Source organism: Patagioenas fasciata, chromosome 15, assembly GCF_037038585.1.
Source record: "Patagioenas fasciata isolate bPatFas1 chromosome 15, bPatFas1.hap1, whole genome shotgun sequence".
Lineage (NCBI taxonomy): Eukaryota > Metazoa > Chordata > Aves > Columbiformes > Columbidae > Patagioenas > Patagioenas fasciata.
The window spans coordinates 11795416-11813969 of record NC_092534.1 but is presented as its reverse complement, the minus strand read 5'-3'; the positions used below and the strand labels follow the sequence as shown (position 1 = coordinate 11813969).

General features: G+C 51.2%; 1 protein-coding gene across 1 annotated transcript in view; it reads right to left on the bottom strand.

The window, feature by feature from the left end:
- The window catches only part of HS3ST6 (heparan sulfate-glucosamine 3-sulfotransferase 6), a 29806-nt gene extending 11725 nt beyond the window's left edge, over positions 1-18081 (bottom strand). The window contains exon 1 of the mRNA XM_065850815.2: positions 17684-18081. Coding sequence (XP_065706887.1) covers positions 17684-18042 — 359 coding nt within the window. The 5' untranslated portion in view covers positions 18043-18081. The remainder of the gene's footprint in view (positions 1-17683) is intronic.
- Positions 18082-18554: the final 473 nt, after the last annotated feature.

The window sequence follows — 18554 nt, the reverse complement described above, 5'->3', positions numbered from 1 at the left end:
CAAGATGGGGCCTCATCAGGGCAGAGCAGAGTGAGAGGAACCACTTCCCTGGACCTGCTGGTCACACTCCCTCCACACCCCAGGCTATCCCATCTCCAGGTGACGGTTACCCCTAAACCTTTGAGACAGCTGCCTGCAAGGAGACGGGGATGGAGCCAGGGCTGCCCAGCTCTCCTCCCCATCGAGGAGCCAAAAGTGCATTTGGAATGAGAGAGGTTTCACCCTGCAAAGCCCAGACTGTGCCCAACAGCCCCCGGGCAAGAGCAAACCATCCCCTTGTGCTCCTTCCCTGGGGCGGAGGTTGTGACAGCATCCAGCAGCCCAAACCCTGGCATCCCCCCAGCTTCTGCTGCAGTCTACACCCTCCCTCCCTGGCTTTTGGGGTCACCAGGGGAAACCTGGACTTAAAACCCCCTTGTAATAGTCACCATCCCTGCATCCCACCGGAGCAGCTCCCAGCAAACCTCAGGCGATGGGTGCTACAGTTCACGACAGCTCCAAGCCGGAGGAGCTCGTCTGCCATCCCTGCCTCTGTCAACAACAAAAAACCAAAAATACAATTTGTTTGGTGTTTATCATGGGTTGAATGCTGTCACGCTGCTCTTGTTGGGATGGAAAATGCATCCAGTTTTCCACAGAAACAAAAAAGATTCCCCATCTGGGTCAAATTTGTAATCCAGCCTGCAGGAAGATGGGAAACAAATTTAGGTCTTTATTTTTTGTTGTTATCAGGAAAAGCCCTGTTTCCTGGCAGAGAGCTGAGCCGAGCTTTGCCCTGGAGCGTGGCAGTGATGTGATGCTCGGTGCCATCCCGTCCCGCAGCATGTTCCGTAACTCCGGCAGGAGCCGGGCAAAGGGAACCAGGAGAGGAGCCCGAAGACCCGCTTTGCAGCCCGGAGCAGCTACCAAATGGTTCTTCTCCCTGACAACTTGCTCAGCCACCTCCACATGCGTGCAGGACTTCTCTCCCCAGTCTGTAGCCCATCACATGGGAGCTAATAACTGTTTCCTTCGCAGATAAGGGAGAAGCCTCAGAAATCCAGCCAAGCCCGGACAACGAGGCTTCAGGATGCTGGGGATGCTGCTGGGTACCTCCCTACCCTCATACTGCCATTCGCTTGGTCCCCAGGTGAAGGAAATCCCCCACCAGGAAGGGAGATGTGGGTGGATTATGCACTTTGCTAAAAAAAAAAAGAAAACAAAAACAAAAACAAAAACAAACCCCAAAATAAACGAACTGTTTCTCCAGCTGAAGAGAAAAAGGTTGTGGAGATATCAGAGGATCCAGGGGTTTCTCCAGCCCTGTGTCCGTGCTCCTTCCCTCCCTCCAGCAGGGGCAACTGGGAATTTTCTAACAAAATATTTCTTCACTGGAAAATCATCAGTTTGCGGCAAGCAGAGCTTTTTGTGGGAAAGGACTGGATTTTGATTATTTTTAGCCTGGCTTCCCAAGGAAATGTGGCTTAAGCAATCCCATGGTCTGTCTGCCCGTCTGCCCAGCTGTCTGTCCGCCTTCCCCCAGCCACGGCTGATCCCACCAGCCCGTTCCAGCCAGATTTGACGGAGGACAAGGATCAAGAATAGGAATTTTGCCCAGTTCCATGAAAAGCGGCGGCTGGGATCCCGACCACTGCCCTCGGCTTGGGACAAAGCAACTCCAGCACAACCCAAACCGCAGCAGCTACATCCACACCAGCCCCATCCACACCAGTCCCACCAGGACATCACCTTGCTGGGCTTCAGGCTCCCCAGGTCCTGCTCAGTACCGAGGTATTTGGGTGGCCAGCATTGCAAAGGAAGGATAAATAAACTCCTTGCAACCAAAACTCACTTGCAGAAGCTGGAAAGATGCTCAATAATCCTCTCATTAAACAGAGGCATCTTTGGCAGGCATCTCTGCCCGCCACACGTGCCCTCAGTTGTTTGCTCACAGCTTGGAGGTTTTGCCCCTAAATTTATCAGCAATAAAATGCTTCCAGAAGCAGCAGAGGCTCGCAGCTCGGAGCCTGGCAGCACAGGGAGGGAGCAAGGGACAGCAAGTGACTGTGGTGGCAGAGACCAAGCCTGCCCGGGACCAACGCTATCTCCCTGGGCTGTGTCCAGAAGCCGACAGTAACTCCCAGCAAAGGTGAGAACTCAACTCGTGTTTTAAATCCGGCTTATTTTCAAAATCCATCTCGTTTTCTTAACCCAGCTCATTTTCCCTTGCAGCACCAGAAGCAGACAGGCTGGTGGCCACCTTGGTTACCTGCGTTAATGGCCTGCAGGCCAAGTGCTGCAGCACAAAAGTCTCTCAGTCCAAAGGGAGCCAGACCTGACTGTGATATGTGGGATGACCACAATCTCCCGGCACTCCAGGGACATGAAAAAGCAAGAAACAGGTTCCCATGGGCTCCTCGCTACCCCAGAGCCCAGCATGGGACCACATGGATGCTCAATTACCTGCTCACACAGCACTGGGAACAGTTTGGGGCACCTGGGTGAGAGAAAAGTAGTAATGCCACCAGCCAGGAGCTTGATTCTATTCCTCATCTCCTACAGCATCACTGCATCAGCATCCTTAACCAGACACTTCGATATCAGGTGATGATGGATGGGTGGGCGGATGACTGATGGGAACATGCAGTTATACGGACAGATCGATCCTGCATCCCTGGAAGCTGCTGCTGATAACCCAGCCCGGGGTGAGGAGCAGCCGGGGACCACCAGGACACCACAGTCATGACAAGCCAGCAGCCAGCATGACAATGGGACATGTCCAGAGGCAGAGGAACTGGGACCACCTCTCCTTCAGCGCTGGTTTTCCAGCCAGCTGGGTAATGTGGAAAACGGGGAGCACATGGCAAATTCAGACAGGAGGAAACAGCCTCAGGCTGTGCCAGAGGAGGCTGAGGTTGGATCTGGGGAACAATTTCTTCCTGGAAAGGGCTGTTGGGCATTGGAACAGGCTGCCCAGGGCAGTGCTGGAGTCACCATCCCCGGAGGGGTTGAACAGACAGAGATGAGGTTCTCAGAGACATGGGGCAGTGCCAGGGGTGGGGGAGCGGTTGGACTCGATATTGAGTGTCTTTTCCAACCCAAATGATTCGATGATTTTCTGGTGCGGAGGGGATGAATGGAGCCCATCACAGAGCCCCACTGCCCCTGCAGGTACCAAATGTCCCTCTGTCCACTTGTGATTCACTCAGCCCCTCGGGCGGACAGACAGACTGACAGAAAGGCAGCCCAGAAAGCGTTGGGTGTTGCCACTTCAGAGAAACGCAACCACAGGGATGGTCTGTGCTGGGATTCGGGGATCCCTCTGCAACCCAGCCAAGGATGCTGTGCCTGCTCGGAGCGCTTCTCTGGGGGTGTCTGTCCCCGTGCCCCCCACCAACGTGGGCTTTGTGCTGCTGGAGGGGAGTACAGGGATCCGGGGAGGGTGACACCAAAGCAGGGTCCCGCCAGAGCCCCCGGCAGGTGAATTCTGCTTTAGGATGAAACTTAATGTTGGGGGAAAAAAATAAAAATGATGGTTCTGAAAAGTCACCTTCCAGCAAATTGATTTCCCACCCTCGTCCCACATGTCAGTAGCTTTAATGTAAAAAAAAAACCAAAACAAAACACAAAAACAAAACAAAAACTTCTTTAGGCATTTCAGAATAGTTTTTCCTATCTATTGTGAAAATTTAGATCAGAAAACGTGTTGGGTAAAATATTCAATTCCCCACAGCCTGGAGAGCCTCATCAAAAACCCATTTGAAGTATTACTCTCAAATCCCTCATGGCAATGGGATATTTTAAGGTCAGTTAAACTTATTATTCACTCAAGATTTTCTTTCAGGTCCCTGCATATTTCAAACAGATTTTTCCCCATTTCTAGTGCAACTGTGTTACAAAAAGCCCTTTCCCCCCCCTTTCATTTCTGAAAAGAAGAAAAAAAAAAGTTGTCAAAAGAAAAGATACTAATCAGAAACAGCTTCTGAAGCCTTAAAACCCGCTACAGTTTGTACTTGTTACCGAAAAACATTGACGCTATCTCCAGATCCCTAAATCCCTTGACTTTTAAAATACTGAATGGAGCTGTGCTTGGAAAAGAGGAATTAACTCAAATTTGTTTTTCTTATTTGCAATTCATTTTCCTTGAAAGAGGGTATACACACAGAGCTTTTTTTCCCCTTCCACTGTGCGAGGAAAGAAAAACTTCTAAACCTGCAACCCGCATTATTTTTGGATTATTTAGGATTTCCAATTTACTGTAACTGCAATTTCTGCTCCTACCATCCCTTTTCCCTCCAAGGACACTTCTTTTAAAAACAAAAAAAACCACAAACAAACAAACAAATCACCTAAATAATACAATTGTTTCATTTCTGAATTGTCCCCACCTTGTGGAGGAGCACAACAGCTCTTCCAACCAAGGAGTCATTTGGTACCTGGACGGGGCTCAGCAGGATCCATCCATGCTGAGACCACACGACAGCCCTGAATGCAATTTGTCTGGTGCAAAACAACAAATACTTTAGAGAAAATATAACAATATCTGTTTTTACAACCACAGAGAAACTCGACAGCTGATTATGAGGTTCTGAAGTAACAAAAAGATCAGCCTTTCCCCTAAAACACAAACGTCCATTTTCTGGTCAAAACTTCCCCAGTTTTGAAACATCAACACCAACCAAATCCAGATTGCACCTGGAAGATCCTTGCTTTGTATTTAAAAAAAAAAAATCTAACCATTGCTTTGAGGAAAAATTCAATTTTGCCTACAAGAAACCAAAGCCTGACTTCCCCGCTGACCTGCAAAGGACTTGTGTTTGTGTCTTCCCGAAAGAGCAGCTTTTCACCGACACAAACCAGCTCCTCTCGTTACCAGGGACCCTCAAAAAGGTGGTATCTGGGGTCATTCCCAACCTGGTCGCACAGTCCTGCTCTCACATGGCTGGGATGCCTGGTGGTCACAGCAGAGCCAGCTCCTCAACGTTGCCACCACCCCCTGTCCTGGCCAGCAATATTGCTCGGTCAGCATTTTCCATCTGATTTTGGCACTTCCAGATCTCCTCGGAAACTCAGGGAGAAAATCAACTCTGACCTCGCAAGAGGTTGAACGCAGGGATGGACCAGCAGACGCCATCCCTGTCCTTACGCCACCACCCCGGCCATGGCCTGAGCCTGACGCAAAACCACCCCGGCCACCTCCTGCATGAGTTTGTTCCACTGCATTCATCACATCCCAGCATCCCCTAACAAAGATGAGATACTTGGCCATGGAGAGGTAGCGTGGGGAAGAACAGGGCCCCCCAGGGTCTCCGAGTCCTTCCTGGCTTCCAGGGATGACAATGGGCGTTCAACAGAAAACCACCCTGAGGACCCATCCTCAGAACCATTGCACCTCCCCGGGACAGAGGGGTCATCCTTACAAATCATTGGCTGCTCCCTGAAAGATGATCAATGTTTATACCCCAGGTAATAACTTCACAAATTCCTGAAGGTCACCAATAATACTAAAAGCTCTACTTGAAGCCAAGAGTAACGCGGTCAGCACAGGAGGCAAATTGAGCAGAGAGGAAAAGATTGCAAGTGCCCGTAATCTTGCTCCAGAGAGCAAAGAGTTTAGATATTATTAAACAGTTCTTAGTATTTCCAGCCATCTGGCCTGCATTTCTCCATTTATTCAATCAGACATATGTTGCTTTTATCCCTGCCACTGCCAGCTCTCCCTGTCTCTGAAAACACGTGCATCCTCGGTTCTCTGCTCGTTTCCAGCTCAGCACAACGCAGAGGCTGCGAGTTCGGCACAGCGCAGGCTTCTAGCAAGTGAACACATCTGTCAAAGCTGCTCCCACCAACAGATTTTCTCCTGTTTGTACCTAAAAATCTGTGTTTGCACAAAACAAGGCAGTGCTGGCAGATGGAGATACAATTTCATGTTGGGAATCCTGCTGCTGCAAACGGCATCACTCCCCAAAGTCAAGGGCATCCTATCAATTCATGCCAGCCCAGGGCTGGAAGGAGAGATCTTCTCCAGTTGGGAAGGTGAGGAGGACCAGAATCCATGAAACACATGTGTCTCTCCTGGGACATCACAGCACACATCTGCCAAAGCAAGGAAACCCACCCCACGCTGCTCTGCAACCCCACCACACACCCAGGCCACCCCTGCCAAGGTGCAGCACCACAAACCATCTTCTCTGACCAGCCCACTCCTTGCACCTTTCATTTCCAGCTATGACTTCTTCCCACTAAGGGAGAGAATGCCCATCCAGGGAGAACAGAAGCCAGAACTGCAAAAAATAGATAGAAAGGGAGAAAGAATAACACTGCACTGCTCCAGCAACACAGAATCTGAGGGCTCAAGCCAACAGCATCACCCTGGACCTCTGCAGTCTTCAGAAGGCAAGAGAACATGGAGATCCAGCAGTCGGCCAAGGACAGCCAATGCTGCCACACTGCTGTTGGTCATGGGAAGAGACTTATGAGCCATGGAGGCTGTTTCAGAGCTGCCATCATCACTAGCAAGAAGATCAAGCTGTTGGTTGGGATCAGGCTTAGCTCCCACCAAGCATGAAAAGTCTGTCTCTTTGGCACCTGAAGATGACAGCTTTCCTACAATATGCCCCTCATCCCCCAGCAGCCCTCAGCAAAGCACATCTTCATTTTCACACCAACTTTAGTTGCATGTTCCTCTTCCACAAGGCTCCTCCAAAAACCGCTCTTCAGGCAGGAACAGCCTCTTTGAGTGCGCAACAGGGCAAGGACTGAATTATGTTTAATTACACACTGTCCAGGGTCTTAAGTATCAGGCCAAGTGTTACCAGATGTGCAGGAATCTCTGTCAAAGTGATCTGCAGGCTCGAATGCCTGTTTGGATATTTAATATGTTGGTATCTGGGGTGTGAGGGTCAGAGACGGGGTTTTCGATGCAGATGTTACAAATCTCTTCTACTCTTACCATCACCTTTTAATAACACCATAAATCATCAGGCACTTCTCAGGTGACCACATAATTGCCCATTTGTGTATCTGAGCGAGCTTATCCGGACTCTTACTCTTTGCTGCCAGCAAAGGAGACCTGCTGAGAGAAAACTCCGGGGTTCTGCGTGCCCCATCTCTCCCTGCACAAGTCATCTCTTGGCATATGTGCTTCAGATGCACCGTGGCAGTGCAAGGAAAAGACAAGTAACTGATATGGGAAGATTAAAAAAAGGTTGGAACGGTCTGTTCCTAATGCAAGCCTTGCTGCTCGCAGGCCTTTGATTGCAGCAGAAATAAAAGATGGAAATTCACTGGAGGCAAAAGAATTAATTAAAAGGAGAATAAAGGAGCATCAGTCTGTTGGAGTCCTGGCATCAATTCTGAGAGTAGTTTTGAAGTGGCAACAGTTTTACTTTTTCTTTAAAGTTCTTCTGCTCCGTCCTGCACGGTGACTTGGGGAACGAACGTGCAGCACATGCGGTGCTTGAAGCTAACATCATCCAGGGACAAGGTGACCAAGGAATGGCCTGCCTGCCCGTGGGGACACCCAGCCACTGCCCCAGCACCCTTCCACCTCCTTCTGCTTCAAGGGTTTTCCTCCAGACTCTGGAGGAAAGGAGATTTCTGCAGAAATCAGGTCTCTTCAGGACCTCACACCACAACCCTACACTGAACGGCTCCTAACCTCTTTCTTCTGATCCACTGAGATCTTCAAACCGTGGTGGAGCCACGGTCCTTCCCCACTCTGTACAGCAGGTAATTAGCCAGCACACCATGCTTGCAGCCCGGGCTAATTGTGGGTGACTCGTTAGGGCTGTATGGGCTCAGCAGCACTGTCTCCGCTCCCCTGGGATGCAGCTGAAGCACCAGAAATAAGCTCTGACACCCAGCACTGGCAATGCCCACCCTGTCATCACACCATGCGCTCTGGGGCAGGTCTGGGTGATCGTGGCCGTCCCTGGTTGTCTCCCAAAACAACCCAGGCAGGCTGCAGAGACAGGGACCTGCTGCAGAGCTGGGGACACCCTTCATCACCAACTCGAAGAAAGCAAGGGATGCAGAACAGGCACTCGGAGAGCCCCGATCGGTGGGCCAGGAGACAAAAGTGACCTGGAGCCATCTGCTAGTGCCAACGCCAGGATACCACCCTCCAACAAAACTGTAACCCACCATCCTCCCATCTAACCCACCCACCTAAGGGGAGATCTGAACTTCGAACCCGCGCAGATGCAGAGTGCTGCCATCCTTTTAGAATCACAGAATCACAGAACAGTTTGGGTTGAAGGGACCTTTCCAGCTCTCCCAGCGCCACCCCTGCCATGAGCAGGGACATCTTCACCAGCTCAGGTTGCTCAGAGCCCCGTCCAGCCTGGCCTGGGATGTCTCCAGGGATGGTTCATCCACCCCCTCTCTGGGAACCTGGGCCAGGCTCTCACCACCCTCAGGGGCAACAATTTCCTCCTCATGTCCAGCCTGTTTTAGCAAGCCTCCCTCTCCACACAGACTCAAAACAAATAATAAAGCACAACTTCAGCTCCAGGAACCAACCAAGCACAGCCTGGACCCCGGGAAACCCGGCAGGTTTGGTCCCACTCTCACATGTAGTCCCATCCCGGGACACTGGGATGCTCCCGCCATCGCCGTCAGACCTTCATCCCCAACGTGTGCGCTGATGTGGGGCAGGATCAGGCTCTTGGGGACACATTTCTCCCTCCTCTTTCCGGCAGCAGCCCAGCCCCTGCCCGACAGCTCCTTTGTGCAGGAGGCAGCAGCGGCAGCTCCGCGCCGCCCGAGTGGCAGCAGAGCGGATGCAGGTTGTCACGCTCGGGTCTCCAACACGGCGGGGGGACGTTCAGCTCCCTCCCTCCCCACAAAATGGGCTTTTCATGGAGACAAATGATCCCTTCCCTCAACAAAACTGAAATTCTCAGCCGAAAGTACTTGGCAGCAGCCCCTTGAAATTTTTCTCATGGTTTGTGTGGCTGAGGAACACGACTTTCTGAAATATAAAAGCAGCTGGAGGAAGCGGCCAGTGCTCTCATTGAAGAATACGTCCCCCCTGTGCCCCACTGGGCTGTCACTCGCAGGGATGGAGCCGGCAGGTCCCAACCAGCTGGGAAAAGCTCTGCCTGGCCATCAGCATCCCCCCAGCCCTGGAAAGCCACCGCCGTGCTGGGGTGGCCTCCGCAGGGACCAGAGAGGCTGCCAGCGGCCCCCTCCCGCTCCACAGCATCTATTGACAAGCAGCAGCGATGAGGGATGCACTGATGAGCACCTGATCAATGGCACTTATCGAGCCCCCTCCACGTTCCCAGTAATTGGAGGATTTCTGTCCCTTCTGCTCTTATTGATGTGCCCTCCCTGGCAGGGTGTCCATGGGGGGACGTTGTCACTTGGAATTACAGGGGAGCCAAGTGGCACAGGCGGGATGGGGACCGATGTCACAGCACGTGGTGCAAGGCATCAGGTGGGGAGAGGCTGGGGAAACCTTCGAGGCATGGTCAGCACCCACAAATAGCCTTGAGGAATAAAAAAATTAAGAAGCAAAATAAAATATCTGATGCAGGACTGCAGGGGTGGCAGATCCTGCCCTCAGCTGGGTGCAGGCAGCCCAGACCCCAGGAGCAGGATTTGCGGTGCTGGGGGTTCCGCAGCGGCTGGGAAGTTGGGTGATGCAGGAAGGCTCTGGCAGCCCCCGCAGCAACGGGCAGGAGGCAGAAGTATGATGTGGCCTCTGGGGATGGGATCTGTCACTTTTCTTGTCCCTTCCCATCAATCACCAGCAGTTCCTTTTTTTTTCTTTTTCTTTTTTTCTTTTTTTTTTTAATTTTTGACAATCCGGTTCCTGCCCAAAGCAGCTGCTAATTCACCGGCTGCACCAGCCCAAAAGGTGCACAGGGGCAGGGGAGGCGATGGCCCATTCTCTGTCCCAGCTGCGGAAACACCTCTCGTGCACCCCCGGGTGGGTGCACACACTCACGGCCACGCACACGCGCGCTGTGGAGGGGCTCAGTAATCAATCAATAGCCAAATGGTCAGCCTTACCCTCTGCAAGGACACTTAACAAGGTCACATCCTTATTCTCTCCAGACTAATGAGTGGAGATTACTAATAAGACCTCAGTGACAAGTGACTATATTAATGTAATTCTCTCCTGCTTGTAATCAATTTTGTGCGTTAAAATGCACAGCGGTCCCGGCCGCCTGGGATGCCTGTGCCACCCCCAGCGCCATGGAGCTGCTGATTGGGCTGGGAAAGAGGAGTTTTATTCCCCATCTCGGGGGGTTCCCTCAGCAGAGCATCATACAAAAATCACTCCCAGGAGGAGCCCAGCAGCACCTCCTGCTCCCAAAGTGCTGCTGTTTCCACCTAAACCATTTCTGTGCTGGTGCTTTAATAGATAAAACAGGGAAAGTTTCCGCAGCTGCTTATGAGAAGTTAATTTCAGCCATTTCACCCTGTATTTCAGCCTCAGTGCCAGTCCCAGCACGCTACACGCTCCAGGTCCCAGCAGTTTGTGTCACCAACCAGCCCAAACCGAGCAGCACACGTCAGAACTGGGATGCTCCTTTGGTCTGCAGCTCCAGAGCATCTCAGCTGAGCCAAGCCTGGATCTGCGCAGGCAGAGCCAGCCCTGTCTGCAAATACCAACAGCACACGAGCTGGACATTTCGCACCCCGAGCCTTGGGATCACTTGCAGGTTCCAACCCAGCTGGCCGGGCACGCTGCCTCTGTGCCACGGCTACCGCCCCCGTGGCCTGACTGCCTGCAATATTCCCCATTTGCATTTCAAACGACTCTTCAGATCAAGACTGACTCACTTAAGAGACGCATGAATAATTTTGAAGACATTTAGGCTTCTGTGATCTGCGAGCTGTCTCTGCACAGAGGGAGGAGGCGGTGAAATGAAATGGGATGCTGTGGATTTTCCACCCAGGACCATTATTACCTCAAAAGGTGACAGTGTAAAACCTGAGCAGTACATCATGTACCGAGCACAGACACGTCAGGATCTCAGACCCTGCAGAAAGCTGCAATATAATTCTTATGTGCAACCACCATGAGTCTGTCATTTCCTACAGAGCAGAGCTAGCCCACTCCGCCCATAGAGAATAATATGGACAAGCCCAGGGCAAGAGAGTCTGCTAGAGAGATCTGAGTGGGATCCAGCAAACCCAGGCTCACCAGGGCAATGCGTGGCACCCCCCGGCCATGCATCCTCTTGCAAGGAAAGACTCGTCTTAAACCATCACCCCAGCAGTGCCTGGGCTGGCCCAGACCAGCCTGCACCTCCCACCTCTCCTGGTCCCAACCGCAGGCTGGGCTTTCAACTGAGCACTTTCCAAAATCCTGCAGAAAGCCGCCCAGAACACCCCTCTGCTCCTCACTTTACTACATTTCTAAACAAACACACCAGGAACATGTGGTGGGAGGCACAGAGGGAGATCCAAGAGCTCCGTCGGCTCCTCCGCCATCCCCCACAGGTAGATAGGTGCTGATTTTTTAGCTTTCTGGGGCAGGGCAAGGAGGGGAAGGCTGCCAGGCTGCCCCAGCCCCTTGACCATCCCACAACCTGGGCTGTGGGGAAGAAGACACCGGGCTCGGGTCCCCCCCAGCTCCCGGAGCCCCACAGGACATGGGAGCATCCCCCAAAACCAGCCGGCTCCCTAAGCAGGAGGATTTCCACAGCCCTTTGAAAAGCCATTTAGAGATAAATCCCGGTATTAAACCTGGCCTTTCATTAGTCAGGTTTTCAATCTCTGCCCGAGCCTGTCTCAGCAAAAAAGTTTTTTAAAAGGTCAGGAAGAAGCTTTTAAGCATATTTGCCAATTAAGTACTGTAACCCCCTCCCCGGCTGGATGCGAGCTGCCCGCTTCCGTCTCAGGGGATGGTAATTACTGTTTTATAAATAAGCTTTGAAGTCTCTTAAGTAATAGCCTCTCCTTGCATAAAAGCACCCTCTAAATCCACTGGCCTTTTCCACTTTCTGTCACTGTCTGGATCTAAAAATAATCTAGGGGGAGGAAAAAAAGTAATACTTTAAAGAAAAACCTCAGAAACTCCCTCTTACTCTGTGATGACTATTTCTCCAGCCCCTCAATAATTCAACTAACAGAAACCCTGCAGCTTTTGCTGCTGTTTGTGAACTTCTCATGATGTTTGACATCTTTTCGGAAGTTCTGTGGAGTTACACAAGTGATAAAAAAACCTGTCCCTGTTCAGATTTCTAGCCCCTGAGGTTAGCAAAGAGTAACCAGGGGATCACAAGAAAAAGGGTGTGAATGAAGAAGTCTTTTCCAAAAATATTGATTCACATAATATTAATTTTTAAAACCAGCCCTGTGATTTCCAGGTGCCCAGCTTTATCTGTTTATTTAAGCAGTCTGGGATAGGAACACCAGCAGACTAAAAATCCTTTAGAAACTCAGGTTACTTCTGCACACCCCACTGCACAGCCCGTATATAAAACCACCATTTATTTAAAAGAGACAGAGAAAGCATTCCTCAGGCGGGAAGACCGCGACTCATTCCACTCCGCAAGTCACAGCTTTCATCCCCCAAAAATCGCAGCCAACACTACCAAGCAGCTTTAATCACTTTAGACTGACACTATCTATGTAACAACACATGGAATAACCCGACTTGATTTTGCCGTGCGGCTGAGCCAGGCTGAAATTTAGGCTCTCAAACCTGCTTGGATCAGCAAGAAGCACTTCATGGGCTCTGGGTCGCGAACAAAACTCAGGAGCTGCTGCAAGGGGATACCAGCAGGGTGAAAGTGGGGGGCAGAGGGGTGTAAATCCTACTCCCTGCCCCATCCCCAACCTGGTGCCAGAGGGACAGACCCCCCCAAACGAGCAGACACATCCCCTTGCCCGCCCTGGGTAGGATCTGCCCCGGATCCCTTTAAACGGTTTCAAATGTTAATTCCTCATCATGGTAGTAAAAGCTATTTTTAATCCCACGTGAAAGCAGTTTGCAGAAGACCAAACTTCGCACGTATTCCAGCTTGTTTCCTTGCTCCAGGCAGCGCTGTGTGTTGGGGAGCAGTAAAACGGGGACACACCATCACAGGGTGACCTGTCCGGCTGGCAAGGATGTGCACAGCGCTTAAACCCTGTTCTAAGTGTAAAGCCGGGACTAAAACATTGCATAAAAGCAAATCCAAAGTGCTGTGCGCTAAATAAAAGCTTTAAAATATCTTCTTCATAGCTACAAAATTAAAGCTTTTTCTCAGGTTTCCTGTGTTTTTTCTTTGCATTTTAGGATTTATTTTCTAAACATAAGTGTGAGGATAGGAGAAACTGATACAGAGAGGCTCTAATTTTGAAATGAAAGTTAGGATTAAAAAAACAAACAGATATTACAAAGTGCTGAAGCCAAGAAGTGCGCTGCAGGACTGAGTTTCTGCAAAAGCACCAAGAAAAAACAAGGGCCGCTCTCAGGCGCGGAGCTGAAACACAAGTCCAGCAGGAGAACAGATCAGCCGGTGTCAATGAATAAAGATAATGTCCCGGAGCAGCTCTGAGTGCATCGCCATCTGACTCCTCGCCAGATCCTTTTGTCTCTTCCCACCTATGTGTTTCTTAACTGTGCCTGTGAAAAGCTGCCCCTGGAAGGCAATCCTGCACCAAAACTCAGCCTGGTGACTCCAGAGTAGCTGAAATGTCGGATTTTTATTCAACAGCTTGTGCTATAGAGTGTCTTGATCTGTCTGTACAATCACAACACACACAAAAACCCCCTCAAGGCATCTACTTAGCTCTACTTTTCAGCTGCCAATAACACTCACAGCAAAAGTCAAAAGAGCAGCGCCGGAGCCGCGTCCTTTCCCTGCCGCTCAAAGGCTTCAGGGTTGCAAGGTTGGGAGATAACAAAGTCTGGCTCAAGAAATCCTGGATGCCTTTCCAGAACATTATGAGCTCCCATGAGTGGGTTTGAAGGAGGGGAAATAAAAAATAACAACCCCACGTTGCATGTAGCAGCTCTCTGCAAATCACCCACCTTCCCCGGGCACTCCTGAGTGGGGACATCCCCAGCACGGTTTAACACATGCACAGAAGCACAGCGCGATCCACAGCGAATCACACAAACAGTTCCTCCCCCCGCATGCAAACCTGCGTGTGCTGCAGCTGATCACAAGGGGAAATTACAATTAAAAGCTAAAAATCACCTTGCAAGAGATTCAGAGCTCTGGGATGGCTTTGAAGCACCAGAGGATGCTCAGCAGTGATGCCAGGAGGCGTTTGCTAACTATCGCTAGCCATCCCATAGTACTTTTTACTGCTTCTGGCCCAAACTGTAAGGAAATAAGGAATTCTTTACAATTCCTATGAAATCCAGGAACGTGGAGGGTCCTTGGGAGCCCTGGCCCAGACCCTCCTGCAGGACTCTTGCTTGGGCTACTGAAAAAAAGCCAGAAGAGAAGAAAGACAAGAGGGACTCGGATGATGGATCATGCGAGGAAACAGAGCAAAACTGCAGCAACATCAGCTCAATTCGAAAAAGTTTTGGTGAACAGAGAGAAGGAAACTGTTCTTTGCGTGAGCTACATCAGGCTGAAATCCCCCAAAACCCCTTTTATGCATGCCAGCATCTGCAAAAACCTTTCCCTGCACCACCTTCATGCCCAAAAGCTGTCGTTATCCACCATTTCTCCTGCCTTTTTCCCCCCAGCACCAGAACTGCCAAGGCTGCACCGAATTACGGTGCAACTCTGAACCTCCAAGCAACATCAGGCGGCTGCGTGGGAAACCAGCCGGGCTCCAGCAACCAAAAAGAGCACAATCCTGTGCAAAGATCTCGGCTACGCCCCCAAAGTGTCCCCAGCGGAGCAGAGCAGCGCTGCCGGAGCACAGAGCCCACAGCCCCACTTGCATGGGCACCATACTGAACACAAACACCCCGAGCACCCCAAACGCCGCCTGTGACCCCGACTCTGTTCCCCTGGCACCGGGAAGTCCCTGCGGTGGACACAGGCGCTGGTCTACAGACACCAAGAGGGGGACGCTGCCAGCATGCTGAGCACCTCTGCAATGAAGTTCTAAATATCATAGGCAAACAACTATTTAATTAAGTTTCTACATTTGCCTTTGCCTACGCTTCTGTAAAGCAGACAGACAGACACACAGACAGGTTCCCAACCAGGACACTCGCGATCCCCAAACCCCTGTGTGAGCAGACATGCCACCATCACTGCTTCTTATTTAGCTTTACTTTAAGCAGTTCTGGGTGCCAAAAAAAATTAAAATAGTGTTTTGCTTTAGGATAAAACGTCACGTCATGCTTGGATTATCCATTAGGTAATTTATGTTGCAGTCTAGAAAAGGTGTTTAATCTTCTTATAATTAGCTAAAGCTATAGCAACTCAAGGAATTTCATATGAGATGCTTGCTGCTTGCGCTGAACATTTTCTTCTCACTAGCAAAAAGAACTACTCAAAAAAAGGGACTTCTGGTTATTTCAAATTTAAATAAAATACAACACTCTGGTAAGAACAAATGGTTTCTGCCAGTAACATAACACTGTAATATAAACTACTCAGCACCCACAACACCAGATACTTCTGCCGCAGCTGTGAAATCATTATGGAACTGGACAACCAAGAAAGAACAACATAATTCTGTGGTGATATTTCCAAGGGAATTCTTTTTTCTTCTCCCCAGATTTACTGAAGACAAGCAACAACCTACAGGTGCCTTCGGGCCAAATATCTTGGCATGAGAAGCAGCTGGTGTAATTTTGGTTTCCTAGCAAGTTCAAATATTTTAAAAATGCTTACACCACTTCGAGATATTCATTGGAAAAACCTGAACTTCTGTCCAATTTCTATTTTCCTCTGCTCCAAACACACCCCAGCTTTAAGCATTTAGCTTTGTTTGGCTTTCCCAGGGAAAAAAACCCTCAGCAGAGCAAAGTCTTGTAAGAAGACAAAACAGTGGCAAAGAGAAGAGCAAACTAAGGAAAATAGTTGTGCCCGTGATTAAAAACACTCTTAACTCTATGCAGAGTTAAAGCAAAATGTCTACTGATTTTTTTTCTCACTAGAAAGGATGCAACTTCTCCCCAGCACTGCGTACACTGCCCTGCAATGCATCTGGCCGTGCTGAAAGCCTTCCCTGCTCTAGCTCTCCAAATGTACCACAACCATATGCAGGATAGCCTTAAAACATTTCACTGGTACCAAGCCAGGCTCCCTGCGAGCACTTACAGCACTAAAAACTCACTACACAGCAATCCAAACCGAAGATTTATTTATTCTTCTCTTGCTGTGGTCCACCCTGCAAACGTCTCGCCGGACCATGGCGAGCGATATGAAAGCGCTCGATCTTCCTCACTTTAATTATGTGCTCGCAGTCATCAAACTCCCATTCCGCCAAGTGAGACCTGTCTTGTAATCCTCAACCAAAAAGATTAGTTATCATCGTTATTGTTTCTAGGGCAGCGTAGGTACAAATGGAACTGAGAAATGAGCTAATAAATCACGGCATTATTATTAATACAGTCATAAAAATAAGTGCGCTACTTACTGTGTTTGAAGGTGTGTTAAGTCAATAACTTTACACTCCAGATGTGGCCTTACCGAGCTGAAACTCTGCGGGTAAAATTACCGCTAAAATTACACTTGCCATTAAACACGCTGATTTTCACAGGTTATTATTTTGGCAAGGATTGCAGAGTTGCAGCCTTCCCCAAAACATGGAGAAATATTAAGGGCATGTAAGAAATAAAGTATTCCCGCGGGGCTTGGGGAGCACGGGATGGAGAGGCAGGAAGGACAGGGAGAGCTACTCCTTTTATTATTTTCAGATGTTTCCCTGAGAACACCGCAGCGCTTTTATAAATCTACACATTTGGACTCTCTTCAAAATAACGGACCAGATTCTTTTGCTGCCTTCAAGGGACTCAGTTCTCTGACTCCGGTTGGCCCGGCCACTCAGGAGTTGGCCAGGAGACGGGAGTTTAATAGACACCACATGCACAGTAGCTGCTCTTCCGAATGCTTTATCGCCTGAAGAGTTCAACTCCATTGAAACCCTCAAAACTAAACAACTCCCTTGAATCGATACGACTCTGCCCTTTGACACAAACCTACCGAGGAATTCCAGCGACACTGGTTTACCCTTCCCCTGCCTTCGCCGGTTCGCTGTTCCAGTTCTCAGCCAGGATCAAACCTGGTTCTCCACGTCCTCGCTCCCTTTATTTTTATAAGCCACTCGAATAAAATAATTCCTAAATGAACCCGGTGGGGAAACAGTGGGATGACTAAGAATAAAGTGTTAAAGGTTAAAATCGCAAAGCCTGGATAATTAAAAAAGCCAATTTCTGCTGCCGACTGTCCTGCTGCCGGTCACCTGTCCCCGGCCGCTGGGCTGCGCGGGACGGGGGACACGGGGACACTCTCTCACACTCCCATCACTCCCGACTTCAGCAGCGGCCCCGAAAAACCAGCCCCCTCCTCAAGCAAGGCGGAGGGTCGGAGCTGTCCCCCCACCCCCGTCGTGAACCGCAGCCCGTGTCCCTTCACATTCCCCCTTGGGACCTGCATCCTCCCTCCACTCTCAGCCCCTCGAACGCCCTTTATCTCCAGGGACCCGCCGATCCCGGACCAGCCTGTTGCAGAGCAACCCCAGCAAGGCACCGGAGCGGGGAGCAATTAAACACGGCTCGGAGCTTAATTAGCGATTCCCAGCCCAAACCCGCTCTCTCCCCCCGCCCCGCCGTTACCTGTACCAGCGCAGCCCCTTCTCGTAGCACCTGTCGAAGAAGTGGGGTTCGGCACCCACGGCTCGCACCCCGGGGTGCGCCCGCAGGAACTCCAGCAGCGCCCGCGTCCCTCCCTTCTTCACCCCCACGATAATGGCCTGGGGGAACCGTCGGCTGCCGCCTCCCCCCGCCGCCCCCGGCCCCGCGTCCCCCGGCCCGTCGGGGAGAGCGGCGGGCGGCGGCAGCAGCAGGGCGGGCGGCAGCGGCTCGCAGGGCCCGGGCAGGCAGTAGAAGAAGTAGGTGAAGAAGAGGATCATGGTGAGGAGCAGCGAGGCGCGGCGGCCCCCGACGGGTCCCAGCAGCCGCCCGCTACATCCCATCGGGGGCCGCGACCGGCCCCGCCGGGCAGCGCATCCCGCCCCGCCGCACCCCCCCGAGCGCTCCCCTCCGCGCCCACCCGGCCCCTCCCCTCCACGCCCACTCGCGGGGCGGGGGACGGCGCGCGACACGCGCGTGGGGGCGGCCACGCCCTGAGTGGGGATGTGGGGGGTGGCACACGCGTGGGGCACCCCCGGGCTCCCCCGAGGAACGGGACACCCTCTGCGCAGCCTCCGGGTGGGGAGCAGCCCGGGCCGAGCAGCCCCGCGCCCGCCCCCTCCGAGGAGCCGCAGCCGATGGAAGCGCTCCCGGCCCCGCTGCGACGCGTTTGCTCATCTTTTCCCATCCGACTCCTTATTTTCTTTCCTCCTCTTGTTATAATTTCTGGGGCTGTCGCGGGTGTTTTCGGCCGCTCCCATCGTACAGGGTATCCCAGCAATAAAATAAAAAGCCATGACCACGGGGGTAGCGAAACGCCAGGCAATTAGCGAGCAGCACTCAGAGAGGCAGTGCT